Raw genomic sequence first — 26,125 nt, forward strand, 5'->3', positions numbered from 1 at the left:
AGCACTGAATTATCACTGTTAGAACGGTCAAGAGTATTAAAAATTGCCACTTTAAAAAATTCATTGATATATATTCTGTATTTGTAAAACATAGATAGCTGATGATAGCCATGGTTATTTTTGTTCTTAGTACTCAAAACTCTTCTATTGATGGACACCAACTTTGTTATATTATTTTGGAGAATATTTTTGATAATGGGTTTCTGAAGCTCTGCAAGAAAGTAGTTAGAATAGACAAAGGTTTTTCATTTCTCTAGCTGTAATTAATCTAAACCATTTTTGTTCATACTTCACATTGACATCACACCTTGAAAATTCCTTCCTATAGCCATAGCATTATCTATAGGACTGTTTTACTGTTGAAGTATTTTGGAGCTTGTATATATGTGTTTCTTACAAAGGTAAACCTGTGTTTAAAAAGAGGATTTGTTTGATTTGTTGACTCAGCAGCCCTTTCCAGGCTTATATTTCTATATAATGAATAAATGGTACCTGTCTCAGGATGGCTTAAATCAATCTCTGGCAATACCTGCTTACTTTTTTTGACTAGTGAGGGAACCTTGAGTGATTTCTTACTTGAGACAGCTTAGTTACTAGACACGATCCCAGCATTAAAAAAGCTCCAGAGAAATACAAAAGTGTTATTTACATATATCCCAAACTCCTTTACTGCAATGTAAATATCAAGTTTAGAATAGCTCTTTCAAAAGGACAGCTAAGGGAAAACATACAATTGGGCGCCTATTAGATAATTGAAAAGAAAGCAATGCAAGCGGTCAGGCAGAAAGTATGTGTTTAAAATACATACCTTATCTATGTGAACAGACAGCTGCATGAGGTCCTGAGGTATCAGGTCTTTGCTACTCTATCCTTAAACATTATCTGACCATGGAACATTAGGTACCTGAGACGTAGGTGGTTTAGCGAAAGTGATGTTGCCTTAGGGAATGAGTTTAGAATGAATGGGTTATGGATACTTTGTAATATATTGGTTAGTGGTCTAGACAAGTGATCTGTGTGATGGGTAAGGAACTGGCTGACAGGCAGCACCAAGAAGGTGGTGGTAAATAGTTCATCTTAAAACTGGCAACTTGTCACTAGTGGGGTCCCCAGGTATCAATAGTGGGCCCAACACTGTTTAATATATTCATGTGTTTAATATATTCATGTTTTTAATATATTCCTCCATCTGGAGGATGGGAGCAAGTGTACCCTGACACAGTTTGCTGATGATACCAAACTGAGGGGCAAGTGGGCACTCTGGGAGAGCCCTGTTACGGGAAGACCTGAATAGGCTGGAGGAGTGGGCTAACAAGAATGTTATGAAGTTCAACAAGGACAAGTGTAAGTTCTTGGGTAAACATAATCCAAAAGCGTAGCACAGGCTGAAATCTACCTGGCTGGGGTCAGCTCTTTGGAAAGGGACCTGCAGGTGCTGGGAGACAACAATCTCAATCTGAGTGAATAGGGTCCTGCTGCAGCAAAGGCAGGAGGATGCCAGCAGGATGCTGGGTTACATCAAGGGTGTCACGAGCTGAAATAAAGAAGTCATTATCCCACTCAGTACTTGTCAGGCCACACCTGGAATACTACTTTCAATTTTGGTCCCTGCTATACAAAAAAAGATGTGGTCATCCTGGAGAAGGTTTCAAGAAGGACCACAAAGTTGATCAAAGGACTGGGAAGCCTGTTGCAGGAGGAAAAGGTGAGAGAATTTGGTCTGTTCAGCCTTAAGAAAAGAAGGCTCAGGGGAGACCTTATCACCATGTTCTAGTATTTAAAGGGTGGCTACAAAGAAGATGGATTCTCCCTTTTTACAGGGAGTTGTGTGGAAAAGGTGAGGGGAAATGGGCACAAGATACTCCTGGGGTGGTTCAGACTGGACACAAGAGTAAAATTTGTCAAATTAGAACAATCAGCCACTGGAATAATCTCTCCAGGGAAGTGGTGGATTCCCCAACACAAGACACTTTTAACATTCAGCTGAACAGGGTGCTGGGCCATCTTGTCTAGACTGTGCTTTTGCTAAGAAAGGTTGTGCCAGATGATCCTTGAGGTCCCCTTCCAACTTGGTATTCTGTGATTCCATTAAAAAAAACATACAGCTCTTGCCAGCTACTCAAGTATGGGGGCAAGTTTTTTTCTTACGGCAACATGTAGTCCTGCTATTTGGCTGACAAATGGATTTTGTGTGTATTTTTTGAACAGAATCAAAAGCAAACAGAGACAGAAAATTCCTTGATTGTGTGCATGGAGATTTGGCTGTGTTGTACCAAAATCTGTGAGAATGCAAAGGTGCACTGGGAGTGGTGAACATGGCCTGAATTTCTGTCTGCTGGTTTTATTGGCTAGAGCAGGTTGTGAAGGATGTGTGCTCTCAAAATTGATGGAGATGCAAACAATGTTTTAAATTACTCCAGGCAGCAAGGTACTGCGTCTGAGCAGATTGAAAGCTGAAATGTTGATATCAGAAATTGAATTAATGCACATGAGATTGAAACAATATCTAATTAAAACTATTTGAAAAATTACTTGAAAATTGAATATGACATAATATTTAGCAGGCTGTTGCTAGTACAGCTATGAAGCTTTGACTTTTTTGCAACCATTTTCATTCCAGGCCTGGCTGCCAGTTAGCTAGAAATTATACACAAAGCAACTATCATGTGCCATCCCCAGTAAAGACGGGAATACAAAATATCTTTTGCCCACAGCCTGTGTACTTGTCCCTCACTAATCGAATTGTAAAATTTGGTAAAGGGACCCTTCTCTTTTGTATCTGGTGACTCGAGATATTCATTTTTGTTTCAAGCTGCAGCATTTTGAATGCAAACTTTGTTTTTGACTGACTTACTTGAATACTTCTGCCCAGGGAGAGTTGTTCCAAATTCACAGGCTGTTGCCACTGGGAAGAAATGCCCAGGGCTGGGCAAAGGTTCTCCTCGCACCATCCTGTAGACATACACCAAAGTCAGGGAGCGTTTATCTTGTGCTCCAAAAAGGAATGGTTGTACCTAAATATCTAATTCAAAGTTCATTAAAGTACTTCTGAATTACTTCCATAAAAGGAAAGTGGATGAGGTGGGATAAACCCATGTAACATCAGGTTGTTCTGAAGGGGAAGGACTTAGCACTGAATCGACAGTGTGGTTTCCCTCTGTCCCAGTCTCATTGAGTTGTGTGAATGCCTCAGCAGTTTTAGAAGATGCATTGACTGTACATAGTTTCACTGTGGGATTGTGTTCTTATCAACAGGGAGAGAGCCCAAATACTATGGGAATTCATTTGCATTGAATTGTAACAGAAAAAGGTTTTAGTATATCTGTTATATGGCACAATGCATGGTTTTGCCAAACATTAAGGCAGTCTTTCTGGTCCACCATATTTTTTCCACATTATATATATATATAAATATATCTTGTCTTAGATTTAGAAAACTTGTTAAATATTTCAAAGCTGTAATAAGCACTTATCATCTCTCTGTATTTCCCTTCCTCCTTTTCCCTTTCCTTTCCTCAAAAAGGGGAAATTCTTATGAATGTGGCTATATGGAAGGAGCTTTACAACAAGCTGATGGGAAGACAGTTATTGTAGAATTCATCTGACAGCCTACAGGAAATCCAAATTAATTACTCTCCATCACTTTATTGACTTGAGGTCCAGTCAATATAGTTAGCGAGTCTAGGGCATGAATTGTCTTATTCTAAAATGGGCATGTAATAGACATCAGGAGAATTGTATGTCTCTAAGTATTTTTTTCCCCCCCTACATTTAATTAAATACAGCACACTCTCAAAGTCAGATGCACAGCAGGAAGATAAGGTTTCCTTGTGAATGATGCCATCTTTCCACAAATACTTTTCATATTTAAGGATGGTTTCTTCTCTGGAGCAGGTAAATCCTGCAGTAGCACAAGAAACAGATTTAGGAAGCCTCCTGCATATACCCTTCCCTCATCTTGCTTGTGCCAGTCTGTGCTCCCACAAGTAAGTCAGAGTTGCAACCTGCTTTACAGCAGACCTCTGTGGATCACTCGTTTCTCAGGGCTTCCTTCTTCCAGAAGTGCTATAATGACACTGGAGGTCTGCTTGAAGCCCTGTATAACCTGCTTCTCATAATAACCAGTGGACACCAAACTGCCAACTACAAAACTAGGCACTTCTATTCCTGACTATGCCACTGATAGATACCTTTGCTAAAGGAAGTAAATGTTAGCTCTCAGAAAACACATCAGACATCCCTCAGGTTAGTGGAGGCTATGAACAGTGACAATCCCTACCTTTAAACATTCAGTGACACCCTCATCATGCTCTCTAATAGAGCAAAGCCATTAAATTTTCCCCATTGTAATTTAGATCACAGAAGAGACTTCCACAAATTCTTTCAGGTTAAAATAACTGGTATACAGAGAGTAGGCAAAATTATTCCACTGTAGCTACGTGCTTAATTATATGGAATACTGCATAAATTGTCAAGTGCAAAGAATTCTTCTGATAAATTAAAATACTAATTAAATGGGCTATTGCAGAATTTTGAGAACATTATAGGACTCCGCTTCTTCAGGTAATTTGCATATCCTTCATCTAGTGAATTTAATTTAAAGGCCTCCTTTTTTGTGTGTTTGGAAGCCCTTTTTGTTTCAGTGGAAGATTAAAAAAGGGATTTATATGTTGCTAACTAGGATTGTGTTGTTTTGGGTTTTTTTTTCTTTTTTATTTAATAGTTTTTTTTATTATGCCTCTTTACTGATGAGTTTGTCCGTTCTCCATTTTGACTTCAGGACTTTAAACTAAAAAATCAACTTTGGAATGTGCAATATACCATGTTACCCAGAATTACCATTTCCAGTTCATAAAATTTGTAATAGAAATATCTCCTGCTGTATATTTGTATTGGAATAAAAGCTAGCAGATAGTACACTAATTTACTTAAAAAAAAAAATTTGTGCTAGTTTTCAAAGGATTAGTAATTTGTTCTTAATATCTGAATTTATTTTCCCACCACTTCTTCATCTGTCTATAGGTTAACAGCTATGTTTTATTGTCTTAAATTCTCAATTATAGTTATGCATAGTAAAAGTTAAGTAATTATATTCACTGTTCTGCAGCTTGAAGCAGCTGCTTGATATTTTCTTGCTGCTTCAGCTTCAGCACCATTTTTGACAGAATTTCTTCACCTTCCTGAACTGCTTGTGGAGTTCAAGGTTAGCTAAAATATGCTCCTGTACATGCCTGGAGTGAACATGCCGGAGACTCTGCTGTGTCTCGCTCTGTAATTTGACAGTGCCAGAGCTTGACCGTTTTGAGGTTATGATTTAATCAATAGCACGGTGTGCCTTCATGCCTCCTAATTTTGGCAGGGTTTGCGTTAGCATGGCTGTCAGAGATGTCCTTTGTGTTTTAGGCGATATCAAGGGGGAAAGGGGGGTGTTAAGTAAACTTTTTCTGTTTTTAAAATCAAAGCATCAATAAATAAAGTCTGCAGGAAACCTATGAAAAGGAGGTCAAATATGTAATTGTAATTATAAAATTTACTGATTCAGCAGACCCAGTATTTTCTATTAATTGTTCATGTGGTAGGAAATTATGCCCTAGGATTTAAGCTTTGTTGTTTACTTATACCTGTTTAATTTGCACTCTGCTGTGCAGTTTTCTTTATTCTAAGCTACAAGAGAATAATTTATTGGACCATTCAGTTTCTTTGGAGGAGCTGTGGAGCTGTCTGTTTTTTATAACAGGAAAGATTTATCAATCTTTTTTCTAGATTTTTACATTTGGTAGAAATCTACCTTTAATATGTATGCTGGGTGTGAGGTATCAGTGCGGTAGCATGGCACACCTTTGCAACGAAATGGTACGTCCGAAAGAGTGAATCTTGTTACATGACGTTGCAGGCCATCAGCCATCAGTGAAGCAAAATAATCCAGAGTATAAAGTCCAGTACAAAGTTCAGAGTACACAGTCCAGAGTACAGAGTACTCAAGGCCAAATAGTAAGCTTGTTTGCAAAGATTTACTTGCTTTTGGAAATCCGTACTGCACAACATCTATACAACAGAGTGAAAATGTAGTCTCAAATTGCATGGTCCAGGCAACTCTTTTTTTTTCTCTTGTGATCCTTGTTACTCCAGGTGGAATAAATATATTTGTGAATGTATAAAGCATTGCAGAAGTATTAGGTATGTGAGTAGTGCATGTAGGTTTTAGGCTATCATTCAGCAAAATGTGTTTAAGCTTTCTTAACTTGGGAATCCATGTTGCTATCTGCTTAATTGCTAGCATATGAAAAAGAAAAAAAAAAAGCTATGTGAGTCTAAAAGGTGGACAGAACGTTCCACTCCATTTAAATCATGGACAATATTCATCCCTTGCTGAAGGCAGACAGGAAAGTTTCTTGGTATTAGAATTTCTTGAGGTTTTACTTCTTGAATCTTTGCACATAAACACTCCTACCTCAATCTTTTCACGGTTTGGATATTTGAGGTGAGATTGAGCCCTAATGACACAACTTGCCTCTGAAATAAATGTGAGTCATTTGTATGGCACTTTGGACAAACTAAAGTATCAATTCACAGTAATACTGCTTCTGAGGATTGTCTGCTATAATCTCTACTGTTTTGAATATGCTTAGAACTGCAACAATTCAAAAGTCTTTTTTGCAAATTAAAAAAAAAATCCTTTCAGTATTTTAATGTAAATTTCCAGTGTACAATATGCTGTAGCACACTTCTTGTCATTTCTGGTAGGAATGTTTTCTGCAAGCAACTTCAGTTGAGAAGCCTGGTCTATCCAAATTGTTTCCGTAATCAAAGGAAATAGATAGGTGCCTGCAGATGTGTTTAAGATAATGCGAGATGACTCATTGTATTAAATGTCCATCCCTTTCCACTGACTGCAGAGAGAATTTAGATGACTCACTTGAATTACATAGTTGATGACTAGACAGCTAAAGGTAGAAGAGCTTAACAAGGCTGCAGGGCTTCATTTCTATTCATAAATAAATCCAGCCAGGTACCTGGGTTTTGGCCATGAGTCCAACTGGCACAGTTTATCTTTAGAAGGTTAAAATCTTCCTATGTAAAACAAGATGACCATACCTATGCCCCAAGATGAGAATAATCTCATCCTTGTGCTGTTCCCAGAACTGTGGTTGGTAATTTTTTTGGTGCAAATATTAGTGGGCCAAAATCATTTGGAGACCATAGTCATGATTTAAAAGTACAGGCGATAGTAAGACAGTGCTCATGTTCATGCCCTGGGCATGTTTGGGTTGCAAATACACATGTAGTCTTAGTGTTAGCACCTCTATTTTGCATTTAGCTGGTTTATGCTGGATTACTTTATTCTTTGCGTTGAATGGTTTTGCTGACATCCAAGTTGATAAAAGGGAAAAACCCTAAATTTCTAAAAAATAAAACATTGTGCATTGAACCCCTATTTGTGAAATAAACTATCTTACCTGCTATGTAAGAGTTTGTTGTGAATTGCACTGCAGTGACAGTGCTGTTGCTATGTTAAGGTGCTGCCCTGCACCTTCACTACAAGGAGGACAGTGGGAAGTTTTCACTGAAGAGAATTGTCCAAACATATTGTGTATATGTGTTAAATGTGTGTTGTACTGTGTTTACGAGAGAACTAGAATTAGTTTCTCTTTTTCTATTTTTTGCATAATAATGAATAATCAATGGCCTACCTATGCATTCAGAAAACTCACTAGCAGAGTTGCTATCAGGAAAAGGTATTCCATAGATGGTATACCTAGGAACAGTTATGAATTTATTGATGGAGGAAAGAGGGTTGGTTATATTCTAAATGCTGCAAAATCAGGCATATTCCAGATTTCCTGTAACTCTGTCTTAATTTTCCTTACAGCCGTAAACAAAGACAAGCTTGAAAAGACAACTGGACTGAAAATTCTGCAAACTGGTGTGGGGGAGGTAAGTGGCTTGGAGGCATTTTACACTCTCAAAAACATTTTAATTGTTGTTTTTTTTTAAGAAGTCCTGGAGCTTCTAAACGTTTGTGAGCAGCCAGTCTGATAGTGCTAAGGGCCTTTTTATGATACAGTTGCGTCTGTCAAAATACAATCTGCTGCACAAATAGCACTGTGTTCCATAGAGGAAAAAAAAACCCATCCTTATGAGAAAAGTGCAGCCGACTTTAAGAAAAGCAGGTTTTGGCTTTGCTGTATCACAGGAGCAAAATCCCCAAAGATAAGCACAGCAACTGAATTTTTGAAGTTATTCCCTTTGGTTTTTAGGGAGTGCTATCTCATCTAGATCAACGAAAGCTTAAATTTGGGGTAAAGTGTTTTCAGACGTTAGACAGAATCTGACAGCGAATGACTTGCTTATTTTGGATGTAACTTGAAACATAAATAAAACGTGTCTGTTATTATGGTGATATCACTAAGAAAAAAATCCACTAAGCAGTTCATCATTTATTAATAAAAACTATGTGATCTGCTAAGGAACTTGTATGAACCACTGTGATTGCTAATTCTCGTGCTAATTTTGTGTACACAGTTATGTTTGGTTTTTTTTTTCCTTTTCATTTAAGTAATTTTGCTAGTGGTGAATGCTCACAGAGCTAGGCAAATGCCTTTTTATTATGATTACATTATTCTCAGTATTAAGAACAATGAATTAATAACTTGTAATATACTGAAGGAATTTGAGGGTTTTTTCTTTTTTTACTGATTTTAGATTTTTGTATTTATCATTTTTATCCGTTCCTGCCTGAGAACTTAGCCAGGATTTCTGAGGTTCTTTGTGTAACTTTATTCACATTATTAAAAGAATTGCTCCTGAAGAGGTACCAACACTGATGCTTAGGGTCAAAGCTATAAGAATTAAAACTTGCAAACAAATGTAGGTGAAATAATCAGGAAAGGGAAACCAGCATATCTCCTTAACTGGAGCAGTTTACTCCAGTTGAGGTTCCAAGGGTGCATAACCTTAAGAGCTAGGAAGTATAACCTGTAGCATGGCTGTATGCCTCAGTCTGTGTCCTGCCTTCAAGGCAGAGTAAAACTTGCATTTGGCTTATCCACAAGCCCTGTCTTCTTCTGAATAACAGGAGAACCAGGACTGCGTCACAGACTGTGGAAGCCCCATCAAGTAAAAATTTACACAACAGCACTCCTTATGCTAATGAAATAACTCCATATATTTTGTCCTATTCCAGTCACTGAATGGATTTTAGTTGACTTCTGTGTCACCTGGAAAAGGAATGCCCACTTCACTTCAGATGCTTACTCTTAAATGAATTGTTTTCTTGTATGAGGGCAATGGGGAAAGAAAGCACTTTTGGTGGCTGCTTGAAATGCAAGAAGTTGTCACCTGTTCAATGCATCATTAATCCACATTGTATTAATGAGGTTGTTGTAACCATGGTAGTATAAAGATGTACTGGAGATAGAGCCTTGAGGACTTCCTAGCTTTTTTTTTTTTCAAGAACAGCTGATAGAACTGTAAAAAATAGACAAATTCTTAGGCTAGAACTCTCCCCAGTCTCTTTCGTGTGCTTAGTTTAGCAAAAGACATTGGAGAACTCACATCCATATATCCAGCGAGACCTGGATAGGCTGGAGAGTTGGGCAGGGAGTAACTTGATGAAATATAACAAGGGAAAGTGTAGAGTCCTGCATCTGGGCAGGAACAACCCCAGGTTCCAGTATAGGTTGGGGAACGACCTGTTAGAAAGCAGTGTAGGGGAGAGGGACCTGGGGGTCCTAGTGGACAACAGGATGACCATGAGCCAACACTGTGCCCTTGTGGCTAAGAAGGCCAATGGCATCCTGGGGTGTATTAGAAGGGCGGTGGTTAGTAGGTCGAGAGAGGTCCTCCTTCCCCTCTACTCTGCCCTGGTGAGACCGCATCTGGAGTATTGTGTCCAGTTCTGGGCCCCTCAGTTCAAGAAGGACAGGGAGCTGCTGGAGAGAGTCCAGCGCAGGGCAACAAAGATGATTAAGGGAGTGGAACATCTCCCTTATGAGGAAAGACTGAGGGAGCTGGGTCTCTATAGTTTGGAGAAGAGGAGACTGAGGGGTGACCTTATCAGTGTCTATAAATATATAAAGGGGGAGTGTCACGAGGACGGAGCCAGGCTCTACTCAGTGGCAAACAATGATAGGACAAGGGGTAATGGGTACAAACTGGAACACAAGAGGTTCCACTTAAACTTGAGAAGAAACTTCTTCTCAGTGAGGGTGATGGAACACTGGAACAGGCTGCCCAGGGAGGTTGTGGAGTCTCCTTCCCTGGAGACATTCAAAACCCGCCTGGACGCATTCCTGTGTAACATTATCTAGGTGTTCCTGCTCTGGCAGGGGGATTGGACTAGATGATCTTTCGAGGTCCCTTCCAATCTCTAACATACTGTGATACTGTGATTTAGTCTATCATAGCTGTAAAAATAACCCTGGTGATACTACATGGATTAATACTTTGACAGAAGTTTATACCTTACAATCTGCCCAATATGTATTCTTAGAAGTCAAAAAGTGAAAATGAATTAACTAAAGGGAAGCAGACAGTCTGGTCTAAATATATTCCATGTTACATCTGAGATATGGTGATCAGCCGCAAGAGAACCAAGTGATTTGGAATATTAAGGTGATGGTCCTGCGTTTATTCAGCTGCTTATATATTTTGTTGGATGTGAATTCTCCCAGCTGTGTACATTCCCCTTTCTAAGTCTTATCAGATATGATTGTGTACATAACGAATACCTTTCTGCAGTCTCACCTACATGAAAAATGGAGTGATTTAGCCAATCTGTTTCTTTGTTGATAGGGTATCAGACTCAGACTATTTCAGGTTAAACCTATGTTAATCCATGTTTGCACTTTGTTTTTGACTCACTGTGGTGTTTAACAGTGTTAAAATAATAGAAAGTACATATTTTGACATACTGAAGGAGCTTTTTGTCAAATAAGGTTGTCTATTTCTTCTTTTCACAGTAGAAATGGAATTATATGTAATGGTAACTAAATGAAAGTCAAGATGTAACGAGTTAAAACTTAAACAGGGGAAGTTTAGGTTGGATATAAGAAGGAAATTCTTTCCTGTAAAGGTGGTGAGGCACTGGAATAGGTTGCCCAGGGAGGTTGTGAATGCTCCATCCCTGGCAGTGTTCAAGGCCAGGTTGGACAGAGCCTTGGGTGATATGATTTAGCATAAGGTGTCCCTGCCCACAGCAGGGGGGTTGGAACTAGATGATCTTAGGGTCCTTTCCAACCCTAACTATTCTATGATTCTATGATTCTATGTTCAAATCAAAAGTACTTCGAAAAAAATCTTCAGTTTCAGAATGAGAAATGGCTTGGACAGTAGGTGAGATTCATGACAAAGTTAATGGATATGTAATCTTCACTTGCAGGTCTGTAAAATGAAACTGATTGATTTTGCATGGCAAGTTTCATATCTGAAATAGCTCAAGAGAAATATAGCTGAGATACTGGTGGCAAGTGAAGCTGCTGTATAAACAAATGCAGGAACTGTTCTAAGCTCAGCAATAATTCGTGTGCTGCTCTGGACAGTGGAATCAGGTTTAGGTGTTGATCTACGATAAACGGATTTCTGCTTTAGTAAGAAATGTGTAATCATCAATGACTACTCAGGCCTTGGATGTGGTGTAAGGAAACCGTATCTCTGTGAAGAAGAAAAATACTTCTCTGAGCTCTCCAATCTCTTGCTTTCTCTCTCTGTCTCAAGAAAAGCATTTCAAAAGCAACAACAGATTATAAAATTCACACCAAGCTTACTGAGCCATTCAGTCAAGTCTGGGGAGGGCTGATAAATTGCTTTTATGTCACTGCATAAATAAGTGCTATGTTGTCATTAACAACATGGGTCTGGAGTCTACCGCAGCTACAATACAGTTTATCATACTTAAGTTATGTAAAAGATTTCCACAGCTTCAGTGAGGTTTTGTTTTTTTTTGATGGAGCTGAGGCTAGCTGCATTGCGTCAACATGGGGTAGGCTCTGCTTTAACAGGATTAAAAATGAGTTCCTAAGATGAAACATCAGAAGCTGCTCATGTGTCAGGATGTTGACTTGAAAGTTCTATATGTTTCATGGGAAGATGTGGATGATGCAGTGCAAAACATTGTCTGGACAGTAGGTAAGCAGAGCTTTCTGTCAGGTCATTGTGGAACAGACCCTTATTGCTACTTCCACAGTGCATACATCTCAACATTTGACATTTGCCAGCAGAATATTAAACAGCAGGAATCCAGAGAGTTGGACTGGAGAATGATGTGCTGTGTATCACTCACAGTGCTGATTATTTTGACACCTATTTTCTTTGTAAGAAGGCTGTTATTTCAGGAAACCAGGAATAACTCTGCTGTAGTGGAAAACAGTACCAACACTGAAGTCCCGAGGATGTGTGCACTGCTGTAGACCTCACTACCTCTGGATTATATTTCCTAAAATGTTTATTTTGTATTTGGAGTTTTCCAATGCCTATAACAGCTCTAGAAGTCCTATACAGTAGACTTACAAGATTTGTTTGAGTCATTGGATGCATGGTGTTTGTGCCATGCAAATTCATCATGAGCTTTTCACACCTTCTTGCTTATTCAGGTACAATGAAGCTGCTATTGTCCTTAAGGTATTTTCTTTTGATCCTCCACACATGAAATAGATCTCTGAAGTCCTAAGATCATCTACAGAAGTTCAAGAACCTCCTCTAGTTGAGTGTATGTGAGGGTATGAATGTAAGTGTTGTTTATCTATGTGTATATTTGCATAATGAGAGGCATAGTAGTGGTAAAAATACTGAAAAGCTTTAAAGCAGGACCCACAACTCCATTCTCCTATTTTTTCCAACTTGATGTGGACCATTGCATTTTGCAGAAAAAAGAGTTGAATTTGTTGCTCTGCACAGCTGAGCACCCCTGCAAGATCTTTGGATCAGCATTTGGTCTCACATGGAGAGAAATCCTGCTTAGTAGCAGTGCAGTTCCACCTGACTGCTGCTGAGTACAGTATTCAGCAGTGTCAGGAGCCCAAGTATCATGCAAATGTTGGTCCAGCTGGACTTGTGCCCAGCTGCAGCCCAAGGAAGCTCAGCAGACATCATGAACCTCAGCCTTGCACTGAAGTAAGTGAGTAACCCCGAATTCTTTCCACATCCTTTAGGAACTTAACCACTTCTTTATCTTCACGTAAGTACTTTTGTATTGCCATAAAAGCAGAGTATTTTTCAGTTCCACGCTAAGATTGGCTGTGACTGGACTCTTTGGTTCAGTTTAAGAGAATTTCAAATAATGGTTCAAATCCAGTTACTATGGCATGGAAAAGATAATTGATTCTCCAGCTTTTGACTGAAATTAGTGTTCAGCCACAATTTCAGATAACAACAGGTCAGGCTCTCCAATGGCTCAAGAAAGAGTAATGATTCAAATCAGGTTTTGGAGGCTAAGAGTCTGTGATTTGAGTAACAGATTACCTGAATCGAGGCCTGAAACAAACCAAGGGAATGGCACTGTTTATGTCTTGAGCTGGTAAAACAACACCCACTCCGGAGCATGTTTTAAATTAACTCTCGATTTCCTAATAGGGTTGTACATAATACATTGATCACTAGAACTGGAACCATTTGCAGCATTTGAATCATGGTTCTCATATGTTAGACATAAGAATGAGAATACTTTTTCTAAACCAAATGGAAACAACCCAAAATATATGCGCAATGAACACTGTCATACCTCTAGATGTTCTAAAATAGAGTAGTGATATTTTGACATGTTTCAGGATATTCTCATTTAGAGATATTTTGATAGGTGTGGAATTATGTTGATGTTGCATAAAGAAAACTGCATTTAAAAATTCTACTGAAGCTAGAGGACATGATAAGGCAGACTTTCCAGTGATGGGCAAGCCTTTTTGAGGAAGGAGTCAGATTTCTAACTTAGTATCTTCCTTAATGTTGCCAGATTTTGTCATTAATGTCTGTATATCCAGATTTTGCCCAGAATTGTATGGAAATCCATGAAAAAATATGTGTGCAGAACCTGACAAATCATTTGCAGTTGTTGAAGAATAAGGCATCATTTTTCTCTGATCTTTTCCAACTACTAGATAGAATGCTAAGGGTTGGCTTTTGGCTTGTGAAGACCAAATGAGCCTGGGATCTACTCCAGCTGCTTTTCTTAAAAAGACATCTTGGCAATCAGCAAATGCTCCTTATCTGAAGCTCAGAGGGACTCTGGGATAAGAGGGGATGCTGTATTCTCACCCAAGTAAGGCAACTCTGACACTGACACAGTGTAGGATCAGCAGCTGCAACTCTGACACTGACACAGTGTAGGATCAGCAGCTGTGCACACATAAATACTCAAGTTTTAACCCAAGTCAGAGCTAAGTTTTTCAACTTCCATTGAAACCCACCCTCCTCTTACTAGAACTAATTAGGCTGAACTGGAGCACAGGTGAATATGAAGGAATATACCTCTGTCTTACAATGTAAACAGTCTTAGACCAGAGGACACCAGGGAAGGCTTTTTCTGTGAGCCTACTTTCAGCATCTTTTCCTACAAAACCTATGGCTTGGAGATCAGCACATGCATTTCTTCCCGTTGCGTGAAATCTGGGACTGGAGATCCGTCAGACAGCTCTTGCTGTTGGCTTTTGCTGATCACTGTGGATGTGTTGATTAGCAGTTGAGCAGAGATTTCCAGGACGACAGTGTTTTGGAGCAACTTATGTTGCTATGGGCAAGGTATACATCAGGTCACAGATGGTCTGTTTGCTTTAAGGCATGTAACTTTAAGGCTATATATACGAATAAGAAAAATAACATTAAATGAAAATTTAAGGAATGCAGTCCTAGAAATATGCTTGGTGAAGGTACAATGAGGAAAATTTACCTTATCCCCTTACCCTCCCTCCCTCAAATTATAAATTCTAATGCTGTGTAACCCTAAAAAAGTCATATATTATATTTTACATAAAATGCTACCAGTAATATACTACTTTTATGGAGTTTTACTGACAGTGAATAATATCTCACTATTACAGCTTTGTATACATGTATACATGTATAGTAAACTGATGCTAATCAGAAGTTAGCCATAGAGTAGTGTTTTGAAGTAATGCTTCAAGAGCTTTAAGGAATACAGCTAAACAGAACATTAAATTTCTCCAAAGAGAATGATGAAGCTGTATGGCTCATTTATTTAAGATCTTGTATGTTTTTGCAAAATGCATTTTAGCTAATACTTAGATATAATGTTAATGCTATTTATTAACTATTCATTATGGTACATAGCCCACTAGAGGGCTGCTTTTCAAATAAATTGCATCCAGAGTGTTAATAAACAGCAAAATAAAAACAAAAAATATATACAATATGAATATGTATATCATTTTACTACATTATTTTGTCATATACATTCTGTGACTGCGTATTATATGCAGAACATACTAAAACAATAAAAATCATGGCCCCAACTCTGCAAATATTTAGAATATGCTTAGCTTGAAGTATATAGTCAGTCTTTCCTTTTAAGACACTGATAAGTTTAAAGAGATGCCTGAATGCTGCTGAGACTGTCTACTGTCACATATCACACCATCTCTGGTTGTGGAGGGGCAAAGTTCCAATGTTTATCCCTTGTATTTGATTTGAATATTGCATAGCAGAGTCATTTTGACATCTGAATGACAGGTCACAGCTTCAGTTTGGAAATCAGGTGTCATCAGTAATTTCTTTTCATGTGCTCTGATTGTGACAACGCCCTCCACCTTCTTTATAAATTTCTAAAGAACACGACAAGGAAATGAGGAGATTATAATGTTAAGAAAAATACAACAAACCTGATTTTCTGAGACAACTATCCATCTATATTGATTTATGTTTTCCTCCTGAAACAGTATAAAAAGCACAAGTATTCAAGTGTCATGTTGGTTCATGAATTCCTTTACAGTAGCACTGTGTGATTTAAAGGAGCAGAAGTGCCAAGTGATGTGGCAGTTGCCGTGGCAACCATAGCAATTCAATTTTTATTCAGTATCATGTAAAATGAAACAAGATACGGTTTGCCTTGTGGCTTCAGGAACTTATGCATCCTACCAGTGTTGCTTCTTTTTGTCTTTTTTAACATTGTTCTGTTTAAAAAGTAACATATGTTTGTTGTAAGGATTTGCCTTGGTTTTAGGCCGTGTCATGCTGTTGTTTTTAAAGCACAGTTTCTTTTACAATCCGTTATAGATCTGTAGAGGAAAGATTTAGATACTGGCACCAACTACATTAAGCAAACTGCGGGGTAATTCTGCTTAAAAATTAATGTACCCTATGTTTTGGCAGTCTGCATTTGATATATTCATAAAGAAGATATGCAGGACCTTTATATAGGAGAATGTGATTGTACTGATTCATGAAATTCAACATCCTCTTTCTACCAGCCGCCAGTTCATTATGACTGAAAGGAAAACAAAATCTTCAATGGTGCAATGGTTTGGCTGAGAAAACTATAGATTAAGATTAGATTCTGTTTAACTGTCTGAAGTTTGGGTGATAGAGCTGGTCAGAAATTGTGAGAAGGGAGATTCTTCCACCTCCAGTCAAGAGCTTGATCCTGGCAGGAAAATGTGGATTTCAAGCAATCTCAAACACAGATTTAACTATTTGAAGAGAGGAAGAGGTGGCAGATCCCAGTCTATCAGCCCTCTCATTTTCAGGACAACGCATGCTTCCTCATTATATAAGCACAGGAGAGTAAGTGTCTTGGGCTAAGATGCAAGCCATCAGACATCCAACATTTCTGTACAAATCCCTGGCATCAGGAGCCTTATACTTACATCTGCATTAGTAAACTAAACAAGAACAGGCATAGAGCATGTCATGGTCTCACATTCCTCTGTCCTTTTTTGGTGTTGGCATGGTCACTTACATTATGTCCTGTGCCAGCTAGTACTCTTCTAGAGCATTTTGCTTCCAAGTCTAAGATCAAGGCCAGGGACTATTGACAGCAGGCAGTTTCAGTACAGTCTGCTTTGCAGCACAGGTGTTAAAGGTGTGTATTTTCCTCAGAACTCAAACTTCAGTTGCAGGCAGTGACTTTTTTTCTTCCATGTAGTTGCGAGAATTGCTGTGCCATTTATTGTAGGTTCCTTAGTTCTAGGCTGTAAAACCCAAGATCTGTTCTCTTTCTGGGAAGGCTGAGGATTTGGTAACACATTCTTATTCACCCGGCCCAGAACAGTTTTACACTTGTACATTGTTAAGTTTCCACCCTCAGAGGCAACATCGCTGTATCGCTGCTGAATGCCCATCACTTCAGCACCCTTCAGGATGCAAAGCTTTATGTGCTATACATATAAAATCACATTTTAGTATATTTTTAATAAGGCTCTAAATGAAAGCATGAGGATTCCTATTAAATTAGTTTTGTGGAAGCTCAATCTTGTTCCTTTTTTCTAGGAATCAGCAAGATTTATCCTGATAAGATAGTTTCAGTATTTGGTTAGGCAGATGTTTGAGTTGCTTTGACTAAGTTTTGTTTTCACTAACTAGTTTCTTTTATTTGCACTTTGGCTAATATTAAAGGGAAATGTTGGGGCTTTTTTAACAGAATTGAAAACCTACTTAACTGAATTGGTAACTGAAAGCTTCTGTAGAAAAAACAATGTAATGACTCCTGAACTGCAGAACGTCACTGATAGGTCTTTATTTTCACTTTGGTACACGTAAGTGTCACTGATTTGCATTGCTGGGCACTAGGCACAAGCATGAAGGAAATAACTGATCCTTTATAGCTATATACTGCAGCTCCAGCAAAACACCCATTTCAGTGAAGAACTATATGCATCTATGTGCTGCATGCCAAGACCTGGATAGGGCACAAGCACAGCACTTTGGCATGCATGAAAACAGCTCCTTGGTCAGTATAACTGCTTTTAGTGCTACAGATAGATCCATCATGGAGCTATTTTTCAATGCGATCTAAGCACGTCAAGTGTTTGAGTATCAGAACCTGTGACAAGAAAAAGGGACATGCTTCTCTGCCACAGAAAAATTACCTAGTCCATTTAGTGCCCGGGGACCACTGCAGCTGACAACAGTTTGCTGTGCACTTTGCTCTTGCAAAGGGATGTCATTTTGCGAACTATTTCTCTCTCTGACTCTTTACCTTTAGCAAGTAATGACTTCATTTTACAAACATCAGTGCTGGTTTTATGGTACTGATTTCTCTTGATTGTTAAACTGTTAATTTACAGATCTTTACTAAGTGAATGCAAACAAATTCTGGTCCTCAAAGCTCTGCTAATGCACAATGTTCGAATTTTAATTTCCAGTCCATCTTAGATTATGGTGATGAAAAACAATATTTAATCCCTCGTTAACACATGAATAAGCAGAAACTGTCATTTCCCACCAAACAATAACGGGATTATCTCAAGAACTGTCAGTTTATGTGAAAACATTATGTTGCTCAAATTTTCATAAAAATTAGCAGTGGGTAATATTCAAGATCAGAGCAATGGAAAGAGGGAAATCTGCATTCATGGTAATAAATATTCATATTTGTCTGCTCAGGAGATGAAAATCTAATCAAGGGGCTATTGATGCGCTGGCTTTTTTTCTTTTTTTTTCTTTTTTTTTAAACCAAGATGTTTCATCTAAATTGGGTTTGATATGGAAATTAGTCTCACTCCAAATCCTTCAGGCCATGAGCATGCTGGGATAACACTGGAGGTGTCCGGTACATCAGATGTTGCTGCTGGCATCTGCTTCTGCAGACAACAAACACAATAAAATAAAATAAAAAATTGACAACGTCTCAAGGGTCAGGCTCCCAGGGGCTGAGGGTGTTCTGGGTTTTTTTCCCCCTAAACATTTTAATTTTATCCCACTTAAATCCTCAGTACTGCAGGGTTAAAATTGTCGGCATTTTTTTGCTTTTGTTGACAATTACCATAAATCAGAAGACACTCTGCATGAAGCTTAATGAAATATGTATGATCTAAAAATGGGAAGAAGATAAGTGCAGTATATTCCTTTAGGGTTTTATGTGTGTATCTATGTATCTGTGCGTGCATATGCACAACCAGAAGAGCTAACTTCTGTTTTGTGTACTGTGCACTGAATTGAAGAGTCAGGCTGTTACTGGAGAACATATAAAGCATAAAAAGCATACCATATAAATAAAGTGTATCATAGCTCATCCAGAAGTGAGAGTATTATGTTTTCTGTATGTTAATATGTTCAATTAATATACTTGTCTGTTGAAATATTCAGTTGAAAATATTTCTTGATACTTTTTGTCAACACTAGTACAAAAACCTGGCCCATCCTAAAAAAAAAAAAAAAATAAATAGTAAAGTGTCTGTCTTGACATTATTTAGCAATATTATTATTACTGAACTCAGTAGGTGTACATAATCTCTTGTCCTGCCTAGGACTTCCTGGGGGGGCTTATGACCTTTTTTAAAAGTAAATATATCATTAAGGGACTAGTCTTTCAACTAACTGAATGTATATATATGAATACATCCTCCCATGGAAGGGTATTGTGTTTTTTTGAGATCTACCTAGCAGAGTTGTGAATACTACTGGACCCTAGACAGTTTCATCCAGCCACTGATGGCTGTGCGCACACATGCGATATGTGACTCAGTCCTTTCAAAACTCAAAATACCATCAGTGGGTTTATTTAATTCCTGGTGAAATTGTCATACAAAAGGTAACTTTTTTAGACTTAAAACTGGACAAAAGTTATATCAGCAGCATTCAGCCATATTGCCTATAGCATGAGGGAGTAGAAAGAAAAGATAAGCAGACACTGCTCTGAGAGGATATTCTTACTGACCAGAAAAAAGAATAGCTAGAATACAAATATTGCTTGTTGAGGAGGTTCCGTCCCTTCATTATCAAATCTGTACCAAATAGAAATATGAAGACATGGCTTGTTCTATTTCAGAATTCCAGTAATTTGTGCAATAAATCGAGAGGCAAATATAAGCAGCCTGCCGAGCATGGTGTGCATGTATTGGCAGACCTGATATATTTTACTGTACAATCTGTGCTGGCATCTTTGCCCAAAATGTTTTTCAGAGAATTTATCTTCCTAATCAACTAGTTTGCCAAGCTAAAAAAAAAAAAATTGAAGAAAATGAAATGTACGTTACATATATAGTATATAGCAGATGGGTGTTCAGCAGCATACAGGTGTCTGTCACACAGGTGCCAGATAACGTAAGGGAGTTAGATATTTTCAGGAAAATCCCATTATTTGTTCCTAAAATAGTTGCTCATTCTTCCAGTGCTACCTGTGCACTATCAAGATATACGCCTGAGAGTGTTAATGGCCCCTCTTAACTGTTACCCATTTGACCAGAGTGGTGCTTAGGACCAGAGCTACCTTTTTTCCTCTTTGCTTTTTCCCAAGACACTAAAATAACTCTGCAAAGTTCATGTTCTGCAGCATAACAGTAGCAGTCTGCACTGAGGTTAGGCAGCACAACTTTATCCAAGCTCTTCTTTATTCACTTCACATTCTTATACGTTGTGCTGTTAATTTTTGAGTAAATAGCAACTGCTTCATCATGGAGAAAATTGGGAATTCTTCATATACAAGTAACTGTGGCTACAATCGATGAATATTTAGGAAAAGAGATCAAATCTTTAGCTTCTACTGAAATGCTGATTTTGAGTTTGTCTTAAGTAGAGAGATTACAATGACGATCTATTGATCAGAGAAGCATTAAGCCATGATACAGCTTAAGGTAGTATCTGGAGATAAGTAATACAGTGCTACTTGCAAGCAATTTATCCAGTACAGTGTGACTGTTCACACACCTAACTTTTGCAACCTATCTTAGCTGTTTGAGGTGCATTGCCTTAAGTGATGTCCTTGAGGTTTTGCCACAGGTAAAGAGACTTCAGGTGCTTCATGGCCCTCAGCTGGGTCCCTTGCAGGGGGCTGCTACTTCACGTTACAGAATTATCACAGGAAGCTTCAGGATGTGCGCTCTGACTTTTCCCACAAAAGTACCATATATACACCTAGCAGTGCTCATCAGGGTACGGTTCTGTGCACTGCAGAGCTTTTTGACACTGTGGAGCTTTGCTGGTTTGCCATTTGTATGAAATAAAGTCTTTTCCTAGTTTTTCATGCTAGAAATGCAATGGTGAGGGCAGAGTATAGGTGTAGGTCCTTGTGCAGAAGGAGGGAGACCCTGATTTTCTGCACTGCTGTTCTATGTGGGCTAAACCTCATCGGCTACACTGGATAATGGCCTCATGGAATTGTTTCATTTTCTGTAGATATTTTGTTATTCCAGATACTTTAGGAGAACTGGGACAGGTGCATGTTCAACATAGCTCCTGGTTCATACTGAGATCCTTGTTTTGAGTCAAATGGGTGAAGATCTGGTTTCCCATAGGAGTGCTGTGACACTAAACTGAAGGTGGTGGTAAAACTTTGTTACCCGAACTTTAGCCAAAAATCATGTCTTTCATATGAAAAAAAAAAAAAATCCCAATGCAAAGTGTCCCTAAAACTGGATCTATGAAAAAAAAAAAAAATCATCCTGTAGCAGATTGTTATTTTTTTGCATAAATCATTTAGTTGCAAAAAGGTTGAGTAGTTTTGATCAACGGGGGCATCACAGTAATGCTTTCTATACAGAACTGGGATCTCACTGGGTACCTGCCCACACACAGAGTGACAGAAAAAACTGTGCCTTTGAGTGATTACAGATAATCACTCAAAAAGGCAAGATTAGAAAATAGAGGGAATAAAAATTATCATTTATCTTATCTTAAAAATAAGGATCTGAGTTATAAAAATACTAAATGAGATTGTCCACTTTGAAAATAGGCATGTAAGAAATTTGGGACTAGACCCAGTGCCCAATCCAGTGCCTGAATCAGATGATCACATTTCCTGCATATTAGTATGCAATTCCAGGAACATCAGGCTGAAAGCTCATCTTCAGACTTGACTTAACAAAATGTTTTAATAATCCTAGCTATGAAATGCTGGAAGCTGATCTTGGATTTTACAATAAGAGACAAAGTGGTTGTGATACAGTATGGTATGTAAATTATATGCAAAGTATATTGGCATGCAAATTTGAACGCTAAGAGGAAAATCATTCTTTTCTAAACCACAGAAGAGAGTTTTTCACCCATAGAAGCCAGAATCTGCCAGTACAAATTTTTAAACACATTGACAGTATTTCATTACATTTTAAAACATTTGTCTTTCTGTGCAAAATAATTTTGTCTCTTTTCTAAACAAGCTCAATTTCATTACTTTGCTGATACCAAACAGGCAAAAATGCTAAAAGTCCATCAGATAACTAAGATCTTAGGAAGATGCCCTCATGTATAGATAGACAGATAGTGTATATATATACAGAGAGAGAGAGAGAAAAAATATTATCAATGTGTAAAATTTTGAATTGTCATTTTAGGACTTTTTTCTTTCAGTTTCAAGAGCCAAAGCTGGGAGCAGATAGGTGTCGTCTGTCACCTTGTTGGTCAGTAACATCCACAGCTGCTAATACCATGTTGTTATTGCTGTTTTGTATCCAGTAGACAATGAAATGTTTCTCGGTATTGCCATGATGAACTTTGGAACCACTAATGGGTGGATATAGAATATTTCAGTTACAGGTAATATTTATAAGGCGTGATGAGATACATCTGTTTGTCTCTCTGGCTCACCAATAACACTATGGTGTTATTAAGCCTATTTTGATAGAGTGACAAGAGAAAGCAGAGCAATAGTAACAGTGTCTGCTGTCTTTTCTCTGGTTTATCTTTTTCATTTTGAGCTTGAGTTTTGTGCCAGACTAATAGCCGATGGCAGTGGGCTGGGGAAATGAAACTTCTGCTAAGATTAGGGAACGTGCAGAAAACAGTGTGTGAAATCCTGATTTGACAAGGGCGAACAAACTGGTAAGGGCACAGAGAGATTTTGTGAAGTGAAACCAGATTTCTCCCCACAGTTTCTAGAAAAAAAGCTATAACAACTGAGGTGGCCAAAGATCCCACCCTAGAGAAAACAAAATGACATCCTCATTATATCAGTTAGAGAATAAAGGAGGTGTGGAGTTCATTCTGCCCTTTTCAATTACCGGCAGCTTAAATTAATTTATGGTAGTGGAGCGACGTGTGTTGTGCTCTGAGGTGGTTATCCTTGTGAGACTATAAGTTCAACAGTTGTCATGCAATTTGGAGTTGCAGACTGGCAATTTTCGTACTTGAATCTCAGGAAATAAACAAAATATGGCAACTTGATACATTTTAAGCAATTAAATTTCTGCTTCATCCTCGGGACTCCCAGATTTGCTCAGCCAAATTTGGTGTCTGATTAGGAATGCAAATAACCTCCAAGAAACAGAAGAAAGCAGCCATCTTTATTATATACAGTGACACGACAATATATAGTACTGGCACCTGCCCTTAATGTAAAATACAGTCTTAGAAACCTGCCATCAGACCATGAGTCAGGAGAAGAATTGTCAGCTATGGCCTTCCTGGTTCAGAAGAGGTGGAATCACAGAATTCACAGTAAAATTACTTACACGCAGGGTATGAATTCAGTACTTCTCCCCAGCCCATTCACACTGTAAACTTTCCACAGCAAGGTCTCCTCCTTTTTAACTAATTACTGTGATGTACCAAGTACCAGGCTGGATTTCCTCATGCTAGGTACCTGACAGATTAGCAAATACTCAGAGGTTTGCTGGGTCATTTTCCTGAGAAGATGAATGATAATGGAAGTTATTTCTGTGGTGCCATCCTGTTCATTTACAAAAATTATCCATCAGCTCTGTTTCATGGGACACTGGAGGAGCCAGTAATTGCAGGCATGCATTTGCCATGCTCCCAGTTCACAAGACTGGCTCTGGCTTTTTCCAGAGCTTTGAAAGGCTGTCTCACAGTTTCCAGGTCTTCCCTGCACCCTTACCTGCTCCAGTGAGATGTTAGCCCACTGATTAGAAAAGTCTATAAGTAGCTAACATTATTCACCCCTAACTTAGTTGTACAGACACTTAACTGAATCATCTGTGATAGGGGTGTAGTCAGCTGAGCTCTATAATCAGAAGAGTCCAGCTATGATTGGAATTGCTTTTTATTTCCCACTACTGATTGCAGGGAAAGCCAAAGGCTAGGACCACATAGTTAAACGGGTTTCAGTTTAAAAGCTAAGATTGAATAGGTTGGATCTCCACTAGATCTGAGGTGTCAAGATGATTCTGTCATATAAATAACTATGTGAATTTGGGATACCAAAGTCTGTAGTGTTGACTGAAGGTGTGAGTTGCACAAATAATATTTATTGAATTTGATGTTGGTTTGATAAGCCTGACCTAGGGATTCCCATCTGTGATCTTCAATCATTTTTGGCCATCCTTGACCAAGCACTGAGGCTGTGTTCATGGAGTGTGTGCACTATGAGCTTGAGTTTTTGGCTAATGAAAGTCCAGCAGGTCTCCCAGCCCTTCCACACTTAAAAGGCTATAAGAAGCTATTACTAGGCCTCCTAGGCTTGGTGTCCCCAAGACTAGGTTGAGGTGATTTCCTGAAATGGGGCTGAAAGGGATCCTGTTATTGTAAGGATTTCCATGGAAAGATAATGAGTGTGAGGGGATCTCATATCAGGCTGGACTATGTTATCCTGGACCAGGCTGGATATCGATGCCCTAGTGTTTAACTTACCTTCCAGGGCATCCCCTTGAGATCCAATGGCCTATGCAGGGAATAATCTGTAGCCTACAATAATTTCATATCTGATTCCACCAAAGAGTCTCTTCTAGAAGCCTGAAACACTCTCTTTACAAGCCACAAATTCCCTAATATTAACTTCTGAAAAGAAAAACCAACAAAAGCTTCCTATTTTTTCACATGGTGTTGAAAAATGTCATGAGGTCAGCCATGCTGACAGGACACTGCAAAGAAAGAAGAAGGTGTCTGCTGTAACTAAAGGATGTTTTCTTCTTTTCTTTTCCTTTTTACTTTGTGTTGAAGATGTATGACTTCCCAGTCAGCTCAGCTTGCAGTGCACCTGTGTTTTCCAAATTAGAAAAACAAAAGAAGCTGTTTCTCAATATAGTTATCGGGCAGTTTGTTGCATCAAGCTGTGAGCAACGCATGCCGTGGCAAGAGCCCTGGCTGATGCCAGCGGAGATGTGTGATTGGGATACAAAAATAGTCATGCCACTTGGAGTGTATGCAAACAACTGTGTTTCTCATCTGGTAGTGTAGAAACCCCTAGTATGGCTCCTAACCTCAAGAAGAAAAATATAATAATGGTTTCACCTCTTACTTTGTTCTTTCTTTCATTGCTTGCTCACCCCTTCCAAGGGGATAATAGGTAGTCTCATGGTAGAGGACAGAGTACTTACCATGAAGAAAACATCCACTAGCAAATTTGTACCTGCAAGCAGATGCTGCAGTCTCTGTATAAACTCATGCACATGAGAGAGGCCGGCTGGGCTGTGCCCATACCAAACCTGGAGCCTCATGTGTTTGAACAGTTGTAGGCCCCTTGGGCTGGTTGGATCAGCCAGAAGAGGGAGACAACTCACACACTGTAAAAAATCTTCAGTTTAGAAATGTGAAATAGCTTTGGATTTGTTGATTCTTTTTAAATAATTTGCATGAGATTGCCTCATTTTCCAGGGCAAGGAATAATATTAAGACTCTTGTTTGAGATATAGTACTAGTACTCCTTATATTTTTACAAAATAGTTTGCAGAGTATATATACTATACTGAACACTAAACAGCTGGGTAAAAATAATCAAACCTATTTCTTCTGCTAGCAGTTTCCATGCAGTAGTTAATATTGCAGATGTCTTTTTCATCTGTTTGGCTTTTAGTCTTGTTTTTGATATTATTTTATTCAGAACAAGTGAGCCAGTATAATGTATCCTCAAAAATTGGCTTAGCATTCATTTTTATTTAATGTTAAATTGATGAACCAAAATAAAGAAAAAAAATGCTCAAATAAAATTGAATGTCAGGTTTCTGTCAAACCCATAACTGTGATAGTGTGAAATAGAGAGTAAAAAATATTAAAAAATTGCAAAAGGGCAACGCTGCTTATATGTACCAGTAGGTGTCTGCTCCTCATTGATTTTCAGAGACAGCTTCCA

At 38.5% G+C, this 26,125-nt stretch overlaps 1 protein-coding gene across 3 annotated transcripts in view; it reads left to right on the top strand.

Moving 5' to 3' along the window:
- The window catches only part of PTPRN2 (protein tyrosine phosphatase receptor type N2), a 655,166-nt gene that overhangs the window by 405,224 nt on the left and 223,817 nt on the right, over positions 1-26,125 (top strand). For all 3 annotated transcript variants that reach the window (XM_057416429.1, XM_057416426.1, XM_057416428.1), the window contains one exon: positions 7,871-7,935. In XM_057416429.1, coding sequence (XP_057272412.1) covers positions 7,871-7,935 — 65 coding nt within the window. The remainder of the gene's footprint in view (positions 1-7,870; positions 7,936-26,125) is intronic.

This window comes from Pezoporus wallicus, unplaced genomic scaffold, assembly GCF_028554395.1.
Source record: "Pezoporus wallicus isolate ANWC-B61680 ecotype Strahan unplaced genomic scaffold, APGP_CSIRO_Pwel_v1 contig_3847, whole genome shotgun sequence".
In the NCBI taxonomy this organism is placed as follows: domain Eukaryota; kingdom Metazoa; phylum Chordata; class Aves; order Psittaciformes; family Psittacidae; genus Pezoporus; species Pezoporus wallicus.